Genomic DNA, 16,783 nt, shown 5'->3' with positions numbered 1-16,783 from the left:
TAAACTGACTGCATAAATGTTACACAGCTACCTGTTTCGCTGCAGTGTCTCACAATGGACCAATTTTAGAAAATGTTCCAATCAGTCACTTAAGACAAAAAAAAACACGTTAAGGTCCAGGTTGAAAAATACCTAAGTTACCATTTAGTGGTGTTTTCCTATTTAATTTGCGACTTGCCTGTATAGCTGAACTCTTGTCACTTTACAAGCAGGAAAAAAAACATCAGATTACTCACATTAAATTTAAAAGGTACTAAAAAAATCATTTTCACCTGTAAGAGGCCAACTCCAGAGAATTCAAATACCATAAATCTTCAAATGAAAGCCATACACACCTTTACAAATTGTATAACATTTTTGGGTAATTTTTTGCACTTTTCACATATTTGTTGCTAACTTGTTTAATAATAGCAAATGTTCTCTGGTTAAAGCGATATTCAATTTCTCTGGATTGTAATAAGCTTTTTCTTTTTTTCTTTTTTTTAAATACAACAAACAGTTCGGAGGCCAAATCTGTTGCTGTGTCTTAACCAAACATTCAGCTTATTTCAGAACTGGCAGGTTTTACTTTAAATTAAATTGTACCAACACAAAGAAATATTACTCAGTATATACAGACACTAAATGTGTGGATTTGTATAAAAATTAGCAAAAATTTCAATCTCAAAAAAAAAAAAATCACATCACTGAGACCTGATTTAATATCATGCACATTTGGCAAAAGTAAAATGGATTAGAAAACAATCATTGCAGTTTAGACATTTCTTTGTCAAGAGTTCACAACAGGCAAAAACAATTTGTTTAAGATCATCCAGCACAGGGAAATGTTGCATCTCTCCATTCAAACTCCTCTAGTTCAAGAACCCCTTTTCAGTGACAGTAAACCAACAAGCTCTGAATTTCGAAGGTTTCCTTGGCGACTAACTGGTGTGCAACATTCATGATAATTACACAACCAAACGTGAGCTGCAAGTTAAATCTATCCTTACTGACACGGCCCGATTTCTAAATATACATCGAACCTGTGGTCCATGCTGGACAGGCTACGTGATTTTAAACCAACAACAAACAATTTTCAGTGATTTCACGTTTAAATGTGTATAATGTGCACTTAAATCATCTACAAAATCATGTAGCAGAAAAAATCAGAAAAACATTTTAAAAAAGTGAAAAACAAAAAGCACAGGTGAAGGAATGATTATTCAGACCCAATGACATGTTCAACAAACCATAACAACAGTGCTTTCAGTGAGATACACATGATCCAGCAAAGAATTATATTATTACATCTATTTTTTCAACATAGGGAGCGGCAAAATAAACGAGGAAGGTGCAACAGTAACCTTGGAGGCCTCTTATGCGTAATGGTGCCACTGCAGTCTTTCTATCGCACGTCAAGTCCGCTTCCACTTTGGAGAGCGTCTGCGTCAGGGCCTCATGATGAGCTGTGTCCCAGTTCAGAGCTGGATCACCAAAAGTCACATTTCTAGACTGAATAAATGTTGCAGTACCAGGATTTTTAACAGATTTCCCACACGTTTTCATGGATAAAATTTCAAAACCTTTCCATGACTTTTCGAGGAACCATGGAAACATTTCCTTTTTCTTGCCCGGCAGTTTTCAGACATATCAGCCCTCAAACTCTATTCAAATAATTTCGGCTAGCGGGCATACAGAGTTTAACAAAATGTGACATATCAGCGCATATTTGAGCTACGTTACGTCGACGGCTACAGAAAATAAATTTGCTATTAGTAAAAATTACAGGCACGCAATCACACGCAATAAAATTCTATGACTTTTTCTATGACTTCAAAACTTTCAATGATTGTTACTAGTTCCATGACTCCTCCAGGCCTGGAAAAACATGATAGTGAAATTCCATGGCTTCTCCAGGTTTTCCATAACTTTGGGAACCCACAATACTAGCACAGAAACCGATACATGATACCTCTTTCGATATACGGACAAAAAGAAAAAAAAGGTCCGAGGCACATCAAATAGGATACATTTTTTTCTTTCATCTATAATCCGCACACCTGCAGGTACAGAAACGGTCACTGAAATGCAAGTTTACACGAGAAGTGCTGCTGCCTCACTATCTAAAGCAACAGTTTCTGTGTCTGGTCTATTTTTTTTTTAATTGAATCTGGCAATAAAACCCACCAATGATTTATTATCCATTATTTCTAAATGCATATCCTATTAACAAAGATATAAAGGATATATTACAAATATAATATAAATTACCTGATTCTTATTGATTATAAAATATGCATGCTTTGTTATTCCAAGTATTTGTCAGCTGTGTGACACAAACACGAGCAGACAGAGCCGGAGCTCTCCGTGTGATTAGAGCCGAGCAGAGGAGCAGATTCACTTGCTAACCGGCGTCGACAAATGTGCTTCTTGTGGGATCAGCTGAACTTTTCGCGTGACAATACACATACGCGCTTCCTCATCCGGTGTGAACGTGTCTTTAGACTGAATACGGCATTAGAGGCCGACGTGTTATACATTGCTTTTACTAGACTTGACGGAAACTTACAGTTAAATAGATGTTGTATGGACACTTTTACCATCAACCCGAGACACTATTGGCCAGTTGTGCTGCATTTGTTGTACGAAATATTATACTCAGAAATATCACAAAACTTGCCCCAGTTACCACTATTTAATCTTAAATTTAGGACAATATTTACGTGACACGAGTTTTAAAAAAACAACAAAAGTTTGGGTGTATGTGGGAGTAGTCTTGATTATAGATTCACACATTGTATTGGTATCTGCCAGTTTAAGTTAACAAAGTATGATTTATTTGGAGGTATCAGTACAGTGTGTGGATCTAATCACTTTCTTTTTCTCAGTGACGGCAGACTGCTTCAGCCATCTTTTAGCTCCTCCGACAGGCCCACCTGAATGGACATGTTCCTTTAGAGGACCCAGACTTCGAAATGGGACACAGCTCCAGATGTGTTTGGGCCAAGTGGGCTTCGCCTGGAAAAATGTGGCAAAAATGTACAGCGCACTAGTCAGAGTCTGATCCTGAGTCCCCAGGTGGATCACGGAGAGTTTCTTCAAGAGGTGCTAACGTCCCGTCCGGCATGACCCCCATTGGTCGGATCACGTTCTGCCTGAGGACGGAAAAAGAAAAACATCAGACATGCCACCTTGCAGGATGAGGAGGTGTTAAAAAGGTAAATTGATATCATTACATTTCACTACATGTCATGTATTTGTCATATGGAACATGTGTTCATATGTTCGCGAATTTTTCCAACATGCAAAATTATGATGTTTTTGGCTTTTCTTGCCCTTTGTTTCCACTTTGTATACTATGACGCGTCTCTACAAGCTCTTATATGTCATTTTCAGCCATTTTTGGGACATGTCAAAATTTGACATTTTTCGCCATACTATACTATGTGACATGCTAAATTATGACGTTTACTATACTATGGTGTTTTTGGCCATTTTTTGACATGCTAAATTATGATGTTTTTTTCAAGCCATTTTTATGACCTTGTACAAAATATCATCAAAGAGTGATACTATAGCATGTTGTTCAAAATATCATCAAGATTGAGATGGATGCAAGGTCATAGTGACCTTGACCTCTGACCACCCAAATATCACGTTCACGAGAATGGGCTGAACATACATACAGACAGATGGACAGAGAGACCAAACACATAACGCCTCTGGCCTTTGGCAATCGCTGGTGCGGAGGTATAAAAATGTATGACTGTCCTCATCAATGTTTTCAATTTAAACAAAACCCAGCTCTGTTCAGAACCCTTTGTGTCCACAGACAGAGGGTTTTAACTCATACATCTTTACTCTCTTGCATCCAAAACTCAAGGACCCTCACTCTACAACCCCGCTACCCCCCTTTATAGGGACTTCCCCTCCTCTCCTCTGGCAGTTTAATTACAGGATCAGCGCTCAGACTAATCTCCTCAAAGCCTTCATCCTAATCCAATTATACCTGCACTGTGTGTCACCACTCCCTCTAAGATGACTAATCAGAGAATTATCCACCAAAGATTCAAAAAGCACCCATTTACATTCTTTTGAATAGAGATTCAAATATAAATGGCCATGTAATTTGTACTGATTCCTCCATTTAACATTAAACATATCCTGGGAAATATACATGTTACGCAAGTTACTTAAAAGGAGAAATATGGTGTGGTTAAATTTGAAAATATTCTGGGGATGAAACCTGCATAGAGGCACCACCAATCTACAGCCTTGTGGCACCTGGTTAAAGTCAGCAGGCACAATGAGGACTAACAAGACAAAACAAACAAAAGCATAAAACATCATCTTTCTCCAATTAGTGCAAAAGTAATCCATCCTCTCCTTCTCTGCAGTGACAGAGGACTGGGGGCCTGGCAGATGTTATAGAGGGATGTTCGGGGGTGCAGAATATGTGCTAATTGGAGGACCAGTAAAGCAGTTAGGGGAGCACATTCTTCCAGAGTCTGAATGATCTCCTTAGAGCCTGTACTGAGGAAGCACCTCTCCGCCATCATCACATCTCCTTGACTGAGGAAGAGAAGAAAGAAGATGTAGCCACAGAAAGGAATCTTACTCTTCTGAACGCACGTGCCTCATTACAGCTCAACCCCCTCTTTGGCTTCACAACGACGAGGTCAGCTTTCTTATGTCTACACATTTGTTAACCCGTGTCTCTTCCTCTTCGTCCACGTTCCACCCAAATTGCTTTGTTGTTAGTTGTGCCTCTGTCTATGTCTACTCTGTCTGGTCAATGACTGGCTCCTGAGAATAACGAGAATAAAGTCAGGACACGTGTGTAATCAAAAACCTGAATGCGGCACATAAAGGAACTGGGACTGTGTGTCCCAATTAGGTGATAATTAACGGAGCGGTGGTAATCATGCTGCAGTGGCGTGCCCACAGCTGCTGGGGCGTACTGGAGGTCCAGGCCTAATTGAAGCTGCAGCTAACGGCAAGAGATTCTTCCTTTGATGAATCGGTTGGCAGGGAGCGAGCTCTCCGTTACCTTTGTGCAGGTATTGTGCTTGCTCACTAAGGAAAGGTCAACAAAAATACAGCGGCGCTCTTTGCAGAGCAAACAATGAATAATATGAATAATTTGAGCAAGGGCAGCAACAACTGTTCAAACTGAAAAAGTTAATCATCTTAGTTGAGATTCAACATATAATGACTTTTATGACTAATGACTGTTTCTTTTGAGAGACTTCTGTGGCATCTTAGCCAATACCAGTGTTTTAAGGTCCAGCGTGTAGGATATAGGGGGATATACTGGAAGAAATATTTAAATTTAAATTTGAGTGTATTTTCTTTAGCATGTTTCACCTAAAAACCTTATATAAAAGCCATTTATATCTACATATCTGCTTATATCTCCCAATTCAGAGATTTCCATGTTAAACCGCTGTGTTTCTACTGCAGTCCAGAACAGACAAAACAAACACTGGCTCTAGTTAGGCTCATTTGTATAATGCCAGTAAAACACTGATTTTTAGCGTGACATTACTATGTTCAGTGTTTTTACAAGTTGTAATCATCAGGTCCCTTTTGTTTTGGGGAGAGGAAGACCTCTGTGTATAATGCGGCCTCTGCTAAAAATCCTCTGAACAATAAACACTGACGGATTTACAAAGGGGAGAAGTTTCATCTGGTTCCAGTCTGCAATCCTCACCACTAGATGCCACTAAAACCTACACCCTGCTCCTAAAATATCACTTTAGCCCATAGCAGTGCACCTCCTCCTTCTATTATTAATGATAATAAAAAATAACCTCTGGTACCTCATAACCTATGTTTTATGCATGTTTTTTTCTTTACAAAGATAAGCATATCTGCCTTGTTGCAGCTCAGTCGATTTCTCTTCTCAACCAAAATGGTGGATCCAGAGCTGAACAGCAGCTCACTGAAAGCAAACATGGAAACAAACCACACGTGCACATGCCGAGCATCGCCATCTTACGTTAGAGTCAGGTCAAGCCAGTGGCTTCTCAAAATCAGCAGCTTGGTGTTACTGTTGCCCGAATGCGACCGCAAATAACATTTAGCCAGCACAAAATTGACATGACAAAACATGCAAACATCAGCCACTGCCGACAGTGAATGTCGTTATTCGCAACAAGGCCAGTGGCAGTCAACAAAGCAAATATCAGCAGCGTTTAGTGGTACAGTTGACTCTTTTTAGAAATTTTTAGAAGTATTTTATCATTTTATGGTTAAATTATTTCTTTATATATATCTTATGATCATCCTTATTATTTTATTTTTAATCACAACTTCTGATGGTCAAAGCTGACCATCGTGCTTTATTTTATTCTATTTTAACATTTCAATATTTTTAAAATTGTTTGTGTCAACAACTGGTGAAGCGATTTACAGTGCACTGAGCTGTTAGAGCTCTTATATAAATAATGTTGGCTGATTGTCTTGATTAATTGATTAATTGATTGATACTAACATAAACTGAGGGCACTTCAGATATTTGTTCTCAGAGTCATTTCTAGTTTAGTACCTTGACAACTTATCAATCATATTGACAAGTTTCTGGGCTTCGTACTCCTTCTGCTCCTCTGTCATCTCTTCGATGGGATTCGGCATTGGCTCCTCCACATGACCGGTGATGGGGTTGATGCTGCAACAAGCAGATAAGCAAGCTTAATATCGATGTCAATTGTGTCAAAATGTCAAAATGTTATCCTATATTAAAGGCTGCATTATTATAAAATTATGTAATTTTCTAAAATTACACAAAATGTTGTAGTTGTTCTATTATTTGCATTTACCCACTTAGTCATAATATCCACATTACTGATGATTATTTATCAAAAAAGCTCATTGTGTAAGTATTTTGTGGAAGCACCAACCCTACAATATCGTTGCAATATCAGTGTTGAGGTATTTGATTTTCTCCATATCGCAGAATGACACATGTACATTATCGATGAACACATTAATGTATTAAACATGTTGACATCGGGTCGTCAATGCTTTATTCTAAGACCCGTACAGAGCACTCACAAGGGTTTTGCAGATTTGTATTCCTCTGTGTCTGAGTCTTCATCTTCGGAGTACTGAGTCTCTCCTCTCCCTCCAGCGAGAAGTCCTCGAGCTACCAGGAGACCTGCTGCGTTTCCATATCCTGTGTACTTCAACAGGTTGTCCACTACCAGACGACAACCACAAATACAAGAAGTTACATATAACTGTTCAGGTGTGATGACAGACCATGCCGTAGTTATAGATATGCAGTAATCGTACATCTGGCAGTGCACTTCTTCACTACAATCAACAACAAAAAAAACAATACGCATGCCTTTTCCCACATATAAACTGGTATTCATTAAGGATGTGCGCACCTTACGCATACTTAAGACCTTTAACTGAGATAGCTTCAGGTGATATGATAAGGACAAGATGAAATATAAGTTGAGAGACAACATTGTCTTTAGGTCAATGATTCTGTTATCATTTGTGCAGGCTGCGTTCTGTAAAAAATAATCAAAGGTGAATTTATAAATTTAGTTTCAAATTACTTATCCCAATTATCTCCCTGTCAGTGATCGTTTAGGTTTCTCCTGTGGAGCTGTTTGTAAAGTCTATTTGAACATGAATGCTATGGATGAATCATTGATCACCATTCTGATGTTGGATAATAATAGTAATGGGGATTTCACTGTAACTATGTTTTGCAGAAATGTGATGAATTAATGGCACAGACGCAATAAATAGCCACAGTCGTGCATATAATGACAGTCTTGCAGTTTCACTGACTGACCTCACTGATGAGGTCAGTCAGTTAAACTGCACTTTCCTCACTGTATTCTTCACTAACAGGTCTGATGAGTGAGGGAGGGCAAATGTAATGATATACAAACATAAGTTTGAGGGCGTTTTTATATCCATTTATAGAGAACTGTGGGTGTGGAATTAAGGCTTGTGCATGTGTACCCAGCACCATGATAACTGAGATTTATAAAACAGAAACATGCATACGCACAGCTTTGTAAATTTGATGAAAATAATGTGTATGCATATTTCTGTCTTTGTGCGCATACACTATTTAAGTCATGAATCCACGCAGAGTTTTATGGATCTGGCCCCTTGTGTTTATGTACGTCCCCATGACCCAACCACTACTCACCGCTTTCTTTGCAGAGGACAAAGAGAAACTCTGCAGCCGTCTGCTTCACACCCATGTCAACATGAGTCATAAGGCGAACCAACTTGTTTCTGGTGGTGGTGCCGATCTCTGGCCTGATCTTCACATCTTTCAGTGGGGGAAGTACCTGAAAATAAAAGAGATTTTAAAAATAAACTTCAGATTATTGTTTTGATTTCACTATAGCAAAGCTCTGAAACCTAGTCACTGAATAACAAACATACACACATTAATAGTTATAGGGAGATTAACATGTGGTTCAGATGTCAGTATTTTACTCAGACAATTCAGCAGGGCTGATGCTCGCCTTTGAGATTAAAGGAGCAGCTCAACGTTTCACCAGAAATGTCACTATTATTTCCTCTCTTTAAAACTGCTGTCAGCTGCTGTACCTGAGCTTTGATATATCTGCGTATCTCCCTGTGGTGTCTGGATCCTTCAGTCAAAAGGCTGAGCACCGGAGTCAAACCCTCTTTGTAGTTGGAGCCCTGCTTGGAGTGACACAAACCACAAACACTTCACAAGCTGCACAAGCTGGAACAGTGGACATAATTTAATCAGTGATGCACAGATGGCTGTTAGGAGGACGAATAGTTTATAAGCACTACTTCACTATTAATCAAAATATGACAATATTCTAAATTTGCTGCAGGTCAAATCATTATTCTGTTTGGATATTCTGAATTAGGCCTTATTCCGGATTCAGTTTTCCGAATTTTTATAGAACTCATCTGTTTACTTTTTTATAAGGCTTTAAGTAACATAACTGAGAGCGAGCAGCTTTAAGTTACATGCTGTCTGCCGATAGTGTCCTCGACTTCCAGAAAGATCCATTTCTTTCTCCTCTAAAGCTCAACGCTCTCAGCCAGATACGGTCATTTCTGGATCCAAGAAACCGAGATGACAACAGCCGAAATGCTGAACTCAAGGCTTCAAAACGGAGTCCAGGAATGAATGGATGACATCACAGCAGCTATGTCTACTATTTTTGCAGTCTTTGGTCTTAAAACAGGTGTAAATTTACTCCACTGGTATGATGTAATAACATTCCTTAAAGTTTTTCAGGACATATCAGAGATTTAGATGAACCATCGACCACACATGAACAGATACACTGGACAAGTAATTTTCAGTATGTGAATAATGCTGCTAGTTCTTTCTGTTTGCTGCAGAGGATCAACTTTACCTTGTCCATCCTTTTCTCCATGAAGTCTATTAACTTCTGGACTGCATCCATGTTCTTTCCGCCATACATCTCCAGTCCTCCCTGGACAGGCACGTCGATTAACACGTCCAGGCAGGACACAGGCAGGTTATTCAGCAGGTTGACGGCATGGCTGGAGATAAAAGAAAAAGATCTCTTAATGATGTAGAACTTTACAAAATGTTTGATATATAACAGAGGATTTTATAAAAAGTGCACATAAAATCAGCAGGGTCTGTGGGGTTAAAGCGGCCAAAATGAAAAAAAATGACATTTACTAAGTGAAGAAGATGATTAATAGATGAAATCCTTGGAGCATTTTGTGTAAGACAAGTTGATACAAAGTCAAGGACCCCTCATGGTAAAGAAATGGCCACATACATTTTGGAACAACTGATGGCGAGCTGCCAGGGTGTGACCTGGCTCACACAAGGTAAAAGGAGCTTTGGCATATTAATGTGAGAAATTGCTGATTTTCTTTGTTATGATAATAAATTAAGAGTCTTGGTTTGGGTTTTGGTTGAACAAAAGAAAAAAATATGAAGAAGTCACCTTGGAATCTGGAAAATTGTTGTGAGCATTTTTCACAATTTTTTACTTTTTTTAGACTAAGAAACTAAAGAAAGAAAGAAGACAGCATTCCATAATTAGTGGTGCAAGAAGAAATACAATTTTTTCACTCTGTTGTTATTTTATGGATTACACACACAGCCCAAAATACAAACACTTGCACAAACAGCACCTATACAGATGCATTAATGCAGAGATGTCAGATTAAGAGTGCTGCTCATGTACAGCCAACTCTCCACTTCCCAAGTCTGGTCCCCATGAACTGAGCTACTGCCACCCCATGACTCAATTAATCATGAAAATGAACTTCAGATTAATCAGTAATTAAATTAGCTGTTAGATGCAGGACTAATATGGATGATATTGCGGTCTAGGAAGACCTGCAGTAGTGAATTAGAGAAAAAAAAACGACTTTGGACAAGAGAGGATCTCTGAAATGGTGAATTTAAAAAGGATGCTTGTAACTAGAGAAATAAAATTTAAAATGTCTTAACTGCACATTTCACACTTATTTTAAAGATGGTTCTGATTATGAACACCTAAAACCTGCTACCCTGATTCCATTTTGCTATTTTCTACATAAAAACAACCTTACTTGTTCACACTCTCCTACTCGACCATGACTGGTCACATAATCTCATTCAAACTAACAACAAAGCAAAGTTTGTCAATGGGCCAAACTCCCGTGACCAGTTTAGCCACTGACTTAACGGGTCAAGAGAAACATCAGTCTTTTTTACATGACTCTGGCCACAGATTCTTGACATTCCTGCATTAAATTACCATGTGAAGAAGATACCGCTGCAGTATTACAACAGCCAGGAGCCTCTCGAAGATGAAACACCCCAAAAAGGTTTCAAAGACACATATGTGTTTATCCCAGGAGTCACTGCGGTCTGCTATCAAACCCAGGGCTATCAGTCTTAATTTGCCGTGAGTCGTTCTCTCACTCATAGCTGCTCGGTGGACACATCCAGAGGAGTTACATGCAAATCACAGTAGGTGACAGAAAGTCATCGGTTAGTTTGCTGAGTGGTGGAAGCATTTTTTTCAATCTGTGTGCTTCTCTATGCAAATCAGTTTCAAGTTACATTTGACCAGTTTAGTTGCAAAGCGCCTTCATTCAATGTTCACGGTCCTATTAAAAGAAATTATGTGGTAATTTTCCCATGTTTTTGCATCTAAGTAACTAATAGGAATAGGAATAGTTTTTGAAATTGGTCCAGCATCAAGCAAGATCAACGATGAAACAGGTTGCAATGTAACGCCTCAGGGCGTTTGTGCACTGTTAGTATTCATCCACTTCAAATGCTTGTTTTTGGCAGCGAGGGGCTAAGATTATAATTTTTGTGTATAACAACAACATTATGGAAAGAGAGCTACCTTGTTGTTAAAGAGTAAAATCATGCTTGCTTAACAAGAAACAGCCCTAAAATCGTCAAACCCGCCAGACTCCTTTAAAAATAAACAGTAATGTTATCAACACCTTTTTTGGAGCTGCTGGCCGCAGCAGTCTTCTCAACACGGGACAAATTTTGAAAATTGTTGTCCCCACTGGTGCTTTCACACTTACCCTGTTAAATTCAGTTAAAACGAACTCAGGTTCGTTTGTTCGGTTAGTACAGTTCATTTGGGTTGGTGTGAAACCTGTCAATCGAACCTCGATGCTAACCAAACAACCGGGTCGAGACCACCTGAAAAGGTGGTTCTCGGTCCGCTTCGAAAAGGACTCTGGTGTAGTTCGTTTTTGGTGTGAAAGAAAACAAACCAACCATAGAATTTTATGATAGCAGACGTGATTTGAGCAAGATTTCGACAGCTGAAACAATAATAAATACATCTACTGATTATGGGCTCTGTCCACAATCTCATCCGGATTGAGGTCTGCGCTGCTGCTACAGGCCTATTACGGTTTTCAATACAGTCAGTTATCTCTGCTAAGCAAAGTTTTCCAAACTTAAGCTTATTAAAACATACCTGTGTTCAACAATGGGACAGGAACAGGTTTCTCTCTCATCAGTACCACTGCAGAACTCATTCAGAAGCTTTATATCATAAATTAACAACCCGGCACCTCGAATGCAGACGTGTGCTTCTGTAGAGCCTCCAGCCGCTGCTGAAAAATGCCTGTGTTATAGTTCTTCTGCAGTGGAATATATGCAGAGTTTTTGGGCATTTTTTCTGTTATGTGTGAGCATCATATTGAAGCTATAACACTAAGAGCACCCACACAGCCAGCAGCAGCCCTGATAACATGATCAGTCTGCAGTCTAATAATAGCCTACTAATAATGATAACTATCTCTTATTTCTCTGTGAGCTCTTTGAGACATCGAAGCACATAAATATAAACATTTTAGAAGCATTAAAGTGCTGCATGTACCTCTCACAGTCACCTTATGTGATTTTCCCACGTGGGTCCTGATGATGAAGGATGACAGACACCAAAACTTTCCAATCAAGAGTTACCTGTTAGTTAGCACTACCTCATGTTTACCCCTCTTGGTTCATTTGCAAAAAGTCTGTCTGAACACAAACCGAACAACAACTAAAATGCAACAGTGTGAAATGTTTTCCTCCTGGTCCAGACCAAATGAACTGTACTACAGGTATGAAAGCACCTGTCGACACAAAACATGGGAAATTATGGCCCTGTTGAAAAAAAACAGAGACTTCTTACCTGTGTGCTTCCTCTGTTTTCTCCTCTGTCTCAGTCTTCAGCATCAACAGATGACGCAGGATGGCAGCGATGAGTCGAAACTGGTGATCATACTCCTGTCAAATCAAGGATGTAAAAAAAACGTGATTCCAAGCAGATAGTTTCATTGTTCAGAGGTTAAAGTAAAACAATGGGGTTAAAAAATACTCACACTACAAGGACAGGGACCTGAAAGCTACGGCCTAACTGCAAAAATAGATGTCTTCAATGGGGCATCACAACCAGACTAAAGAACAAAAAAACGAGAGCTAAGGGAGAGTGATATCAAAGCTTTTAGTCTATATTATATAAGGGAGAGGAGGTTTCTACAGTGCCAAAGAGGGGAGCAGGGTCAAACTTAAGAACTAAGAACTATATTTGGTGACTTACACTGTCAGGTGCAGCCTTAGCAGTCATGTGTCCCCTTCAGTCCAATTTGCATGAAATGCGGCAAGACTGCCAAGTTTGATAGGGATTTTTGCCAGCTGACATCACAATGACGATTAAAAAAAATGATAAACTGTGCAGTCCTACTCAAAAGGACATTTCGAGTTGTCATAGACAACAAAGCTGAGGTGAAAACTAATAACATGAACATGCACACATATTCATAAGCACTCCCCCTCACACCTGAAACCGGTTTTCTCAACATGATAGCTATAATTTCAATGTTGTGGGGAGCAGGTGTGTGACCTTTCTGGATGAGGACAGTCTAATCTGTACCTGAGCAAATCACTGAGTCAGACACATTTACGCCTCTGATGATGCATACTTGATCTGCTCTTAACCCCTCCATACATAAAAAAAAAAACTACGAAAAAACCTAAATAACTAGCTTGCTGCAACAGATTTACAACAGAATACCACAACACACTCACCTCACCACCAGAGTCAGACAGTGTGAGGTTGAACAAGGCTTTCAGTGCCTCCATTGCTCGCTCATTGTCCTCTGCAGGCATGGGCAGGGCCTGCGGATCTGGACGGGCAGCTTCATAGGGACCCACCCAGCGCACATCCAGGGTGTGCTCCAGCACCTCTGTCAGCAGGCTCACAGCATGCCATTTTCTCCTCAAAACGCCCCTCACGTCAGGTCTCAGTGCAGACAGCAGGAAGAGAAGGCGCAGCGTGAACAGGCCCACCTCGTGGTGCCACGTGCGGGCTGTTCGCAGGCTGGCACACAGGCCATGAGCCAGCTGCACCTCTACACTGACCTGCTGAGCCGCAGGACTGTTGTACACCACATTGCATAGGCACTTCAAGGCCTCCACCACCACCCTCTCCTCCTCCTCTGACTGGGTGTCTTCCTGAGAGTTTTTCTGGTTGTCATCACCTTCCTCTCCAGCATTCAGCCTCGCCATTCCTCCCAGGATCAGCATACCCTCCCTGGTGGCCACAGGTGCGAGGACACGCTTGTCTCTGGACAGGATGCGAAGTGTCTCCAGACATGTCTTCTGACAGCTGGGCTGCACCTGCCTCCCGAGGACTGACAACACACTCTGACACAGCCTCTGAAATGACACAGGGCGACAAAATGATAGATTATAACCCAGCTGGGCCACCCTGATCATTTAACAACCAGCTGCTCAGATAACTGGTACTTACACTCCGCAGAGCTTCTTCCTTTGGGTCAAAACTGAAGGTGTGACTGTTCTGCAACACACAAGATGCTCATTGTGGACACCAAAAAAAACCTCACAGACACATATTAACACGCCTTATCACAAATAAACCCAGAAATGGATATAGTTGTGCCCCAGAGATCTCCAATACATGGATAAACTATGTTTATATTGCAGCATTAACTGTAGTGGTTTGTGAGCAGGTAGCATTAGCATCACAAGCACAAAAACATCATATCACGGTCCTTTTTGCCTCATTCATAGGTTTGGTGTGAAATGCTTCGCTCTGCAACATTAGACATCATATGACAGTGCTAACACCTTAAACTCAATCGGCAGGTAAGATGTTTAGCATACTCAAATCGAGCTGTTTAGCTAGCTAGCTAACGTTAGCACCGCCGTTTGTTTTGGTAAAAAAAACCGAGCAGAGCTGCGGCTTACCTCTCGATTAAACTGCTGCAGGAGCTTCCCGACTTCCTCCTCGTTGGCAGTTTCAAGCTGTGACAAGACGGTATTTAAATCCATGGTGGATATCTGAAGGTGGAGCAGTTAGCTTGATTCAGACGTGCTCAGTGTTGTGCAGCTAGCTCGCTAGCTGGCAGGCTAGCTGAGTGAGAGTCGGTCTGCTGCTGCTGTCAACAGGGAAACTCCCCTGACTGTCTCCATCACCGGCAGGCTGTCCTGGTCTGCACTGGGATTATTCACTGTAGCAGTAAAAACATGCATTAAAAAAACGTTTAATCTAACTCCTCCAGTCTACAGCCTGGTGCAAATACTGTAGAACATACCGTAAATAATAATAAACACGTGCATTTTTAACTTTTACTAAGACTGAATCAGTTTCTTATGAGTTGTGAAAAAGATTGAATAAATAAGGGAAGTGAGAATGAGGTAATATAGGAATAAAGCTGTGCACTTGTCAGTTGTATGAATATAATAAGCATAAGTGATTGCAGAGCATCATTGGAAAGAAATTTACAACGTATTTTAATGACAAACATTTTTAAAATTTAACATGGACAGGAAACATTAAAAATTGTATATAACATCAAATTTGACTTGTTATTTTTCTGTGATTTCTTGTTTAATTTATTTTTTCTTTAAAACAGATAATGAGAAGTCGTTTTTTAATATTTGGTTTATACAGAAAAACAAATTAACTAAATTCTTGATCTTTTTTGGGGGGTTTTTTTGTTGTTGTTTTTTTTTACTTTTTCAGATGGAATTGAATACATAGACCAAAATCTCAGTCTGATGATAACAATAATGATTTTTAAAAAAGGTTTTTTTTTCTTTTACAATTCTGGCTCATGTGGACTTTGCTAAATACTCAATTCAATTCAGTTCAGTTTAATTTTATTTATAAAGCCTCTCATCACAAATCACAATTTGCCTCAGAGGACTTTCCAGCATATGATATACCCCCGTCCTTAGAACCTCACATAAACTATAGAAAAACTTTCCAAAAACCCCTACAAGAGGGCATGTGCATTTAGGTAATGTGTGTCTGGTAATTTTGTCCTTTTAAGATTATTTTGTATTTTTGGGGGGGTTACTTTTTGTCTTTTTTGGTTGTTTAGTGTCTCCTTGTAGTTGTTTTTTTGACTCTTTCTAGTTCCTTTGCATGTCTCTGTGGTGTTTTTCCATTTTTCCTGGACTGACTGACATTTTGCTGACACCTTGGGCCCCTCGTGCTCACTCAGTAATCCATCCATGATTTTGAGGCCTATAAAGAACTATTTATCAATGAAAACATACTGGAGTGTTGATTTGAGTGTGCAGAGAAAAACACAGTTGGGAAGCTTTCGTGCAGACTCAGACTTGCTGGAGCCACTTACGTGACTTTGCAGAAAATGATGCCTCTTATTGACTTTCTTGTGAATCAGTGCCACTTTTCATGTCATTTTAAGTGGAATCAGGATACATATAACAGCTGCAGATGCCTTATATTAACACCTTCCAGGGTTTGAACCTTAGTTCTCATGTATTATCTTCTTCAACAGTCCAAAAATATGCACATACATTGGATAATCTAATCTGTGAGTTCATGAATATTAACCCAGATTGAAAGTTTAAATATTTTTCTGTAATTACACTTTCTTTAGATATATCTCTTGATTTTTTTCCTTTTTTTAGTTTTACATAAAGAAGTTTCACATTGTGGATTGTGTGAAATATGCAAGAATCAATGACTTACAAATTTTAAAGCACATTAAAAGGTAGGTTCTCGTTGGAGACACTGTATAAGCAGTGTCTTAGTGATTCAAGAGGCGAAACTGTGTTTCTCACAGCTGACAGTGACGTTTTCATGCGCACTCAGATTCCCCAATCTGCCTCTAAAATCTTCAGCAGATATTGATATTGACACTCAGGTCACATGATTAAACCACTGTAGTGGGTCGCCGTTTCTTTGCAATAAAAAGGTTTTTCTGCATTCAAAATCTCAGTTGTGAATCCAGCAGGATTTCAGAGAGTCACAACACAGAGGATCTATGTTCCAATATATACATCTCGGAG

General features: G+C 39.6%; 1 protein-coding gene across 2 annotated transcripts; it reads right to left on the bottom strand.

The window, feature by feature from the left end:
* Positions 1-683: 683 nt before the first annotated feature.
* Positions 684-14,958, bottom strand: ric8b (RIC8 guanine nucleotide exchange factor B). Of its 2 annotated transcripts, none has more exons than XM_042496477.2 (10): positions 14,708-14,958; positions 14,250-14,297; positions 13,526-14,155; positions 12,630-12,724; positions 9,363-9,513; positions 8,569-8,667; positions 8,159-8,303; positions 7,036-7,180; positions 6,530-6,649; positions 684-3,134 (listed from the first exon to the last, which is right to left on the bottom strand). In XM_042496477.2, the coding sequence occupies exons 1-10, from the start codon at positions 14,789-14,791 to the stop codon at positions 3,029-3,031; spliced, it is 1,623 nt and encodes a 540-aa protein (XP_042352411.1). In that variant the 5' UTR covers positions 14,792-14,958; the 3' UTR covers positions 684-3,028. The 2 variants fall into 2 exon arrangements, with proteins under 2 accessions (XP_042352411.1, XP_042352412.1); XM_042496478.2 differs by having other exon boundaries at positions 8,569-8,664; positions 14,708-14,957.
* Positions 14,959-16,783: the final 1,825 nt, after the last annotated feature.

The sequence above is a fragment of the Plectropomus leopardus genome, chromosome 7, assembly GCF_026936395.1.
Source record: "Plectropomus leopardus strain MGB_pleo_1.0 chromosome 7, ASM2693639v1, whole genome shotgun sequence".
NCBI classification, from domain to species: Eukaryota; Metazoa; Chordata; class Actinopteri; order Perciformes; family Serranidae; genus Plectropomus; species Plectropomus leopardus.
Note: the sequence above shows the minus strand (reverse complement) of the source record. Positions and strands in the feature narration are given on the sequence as shown.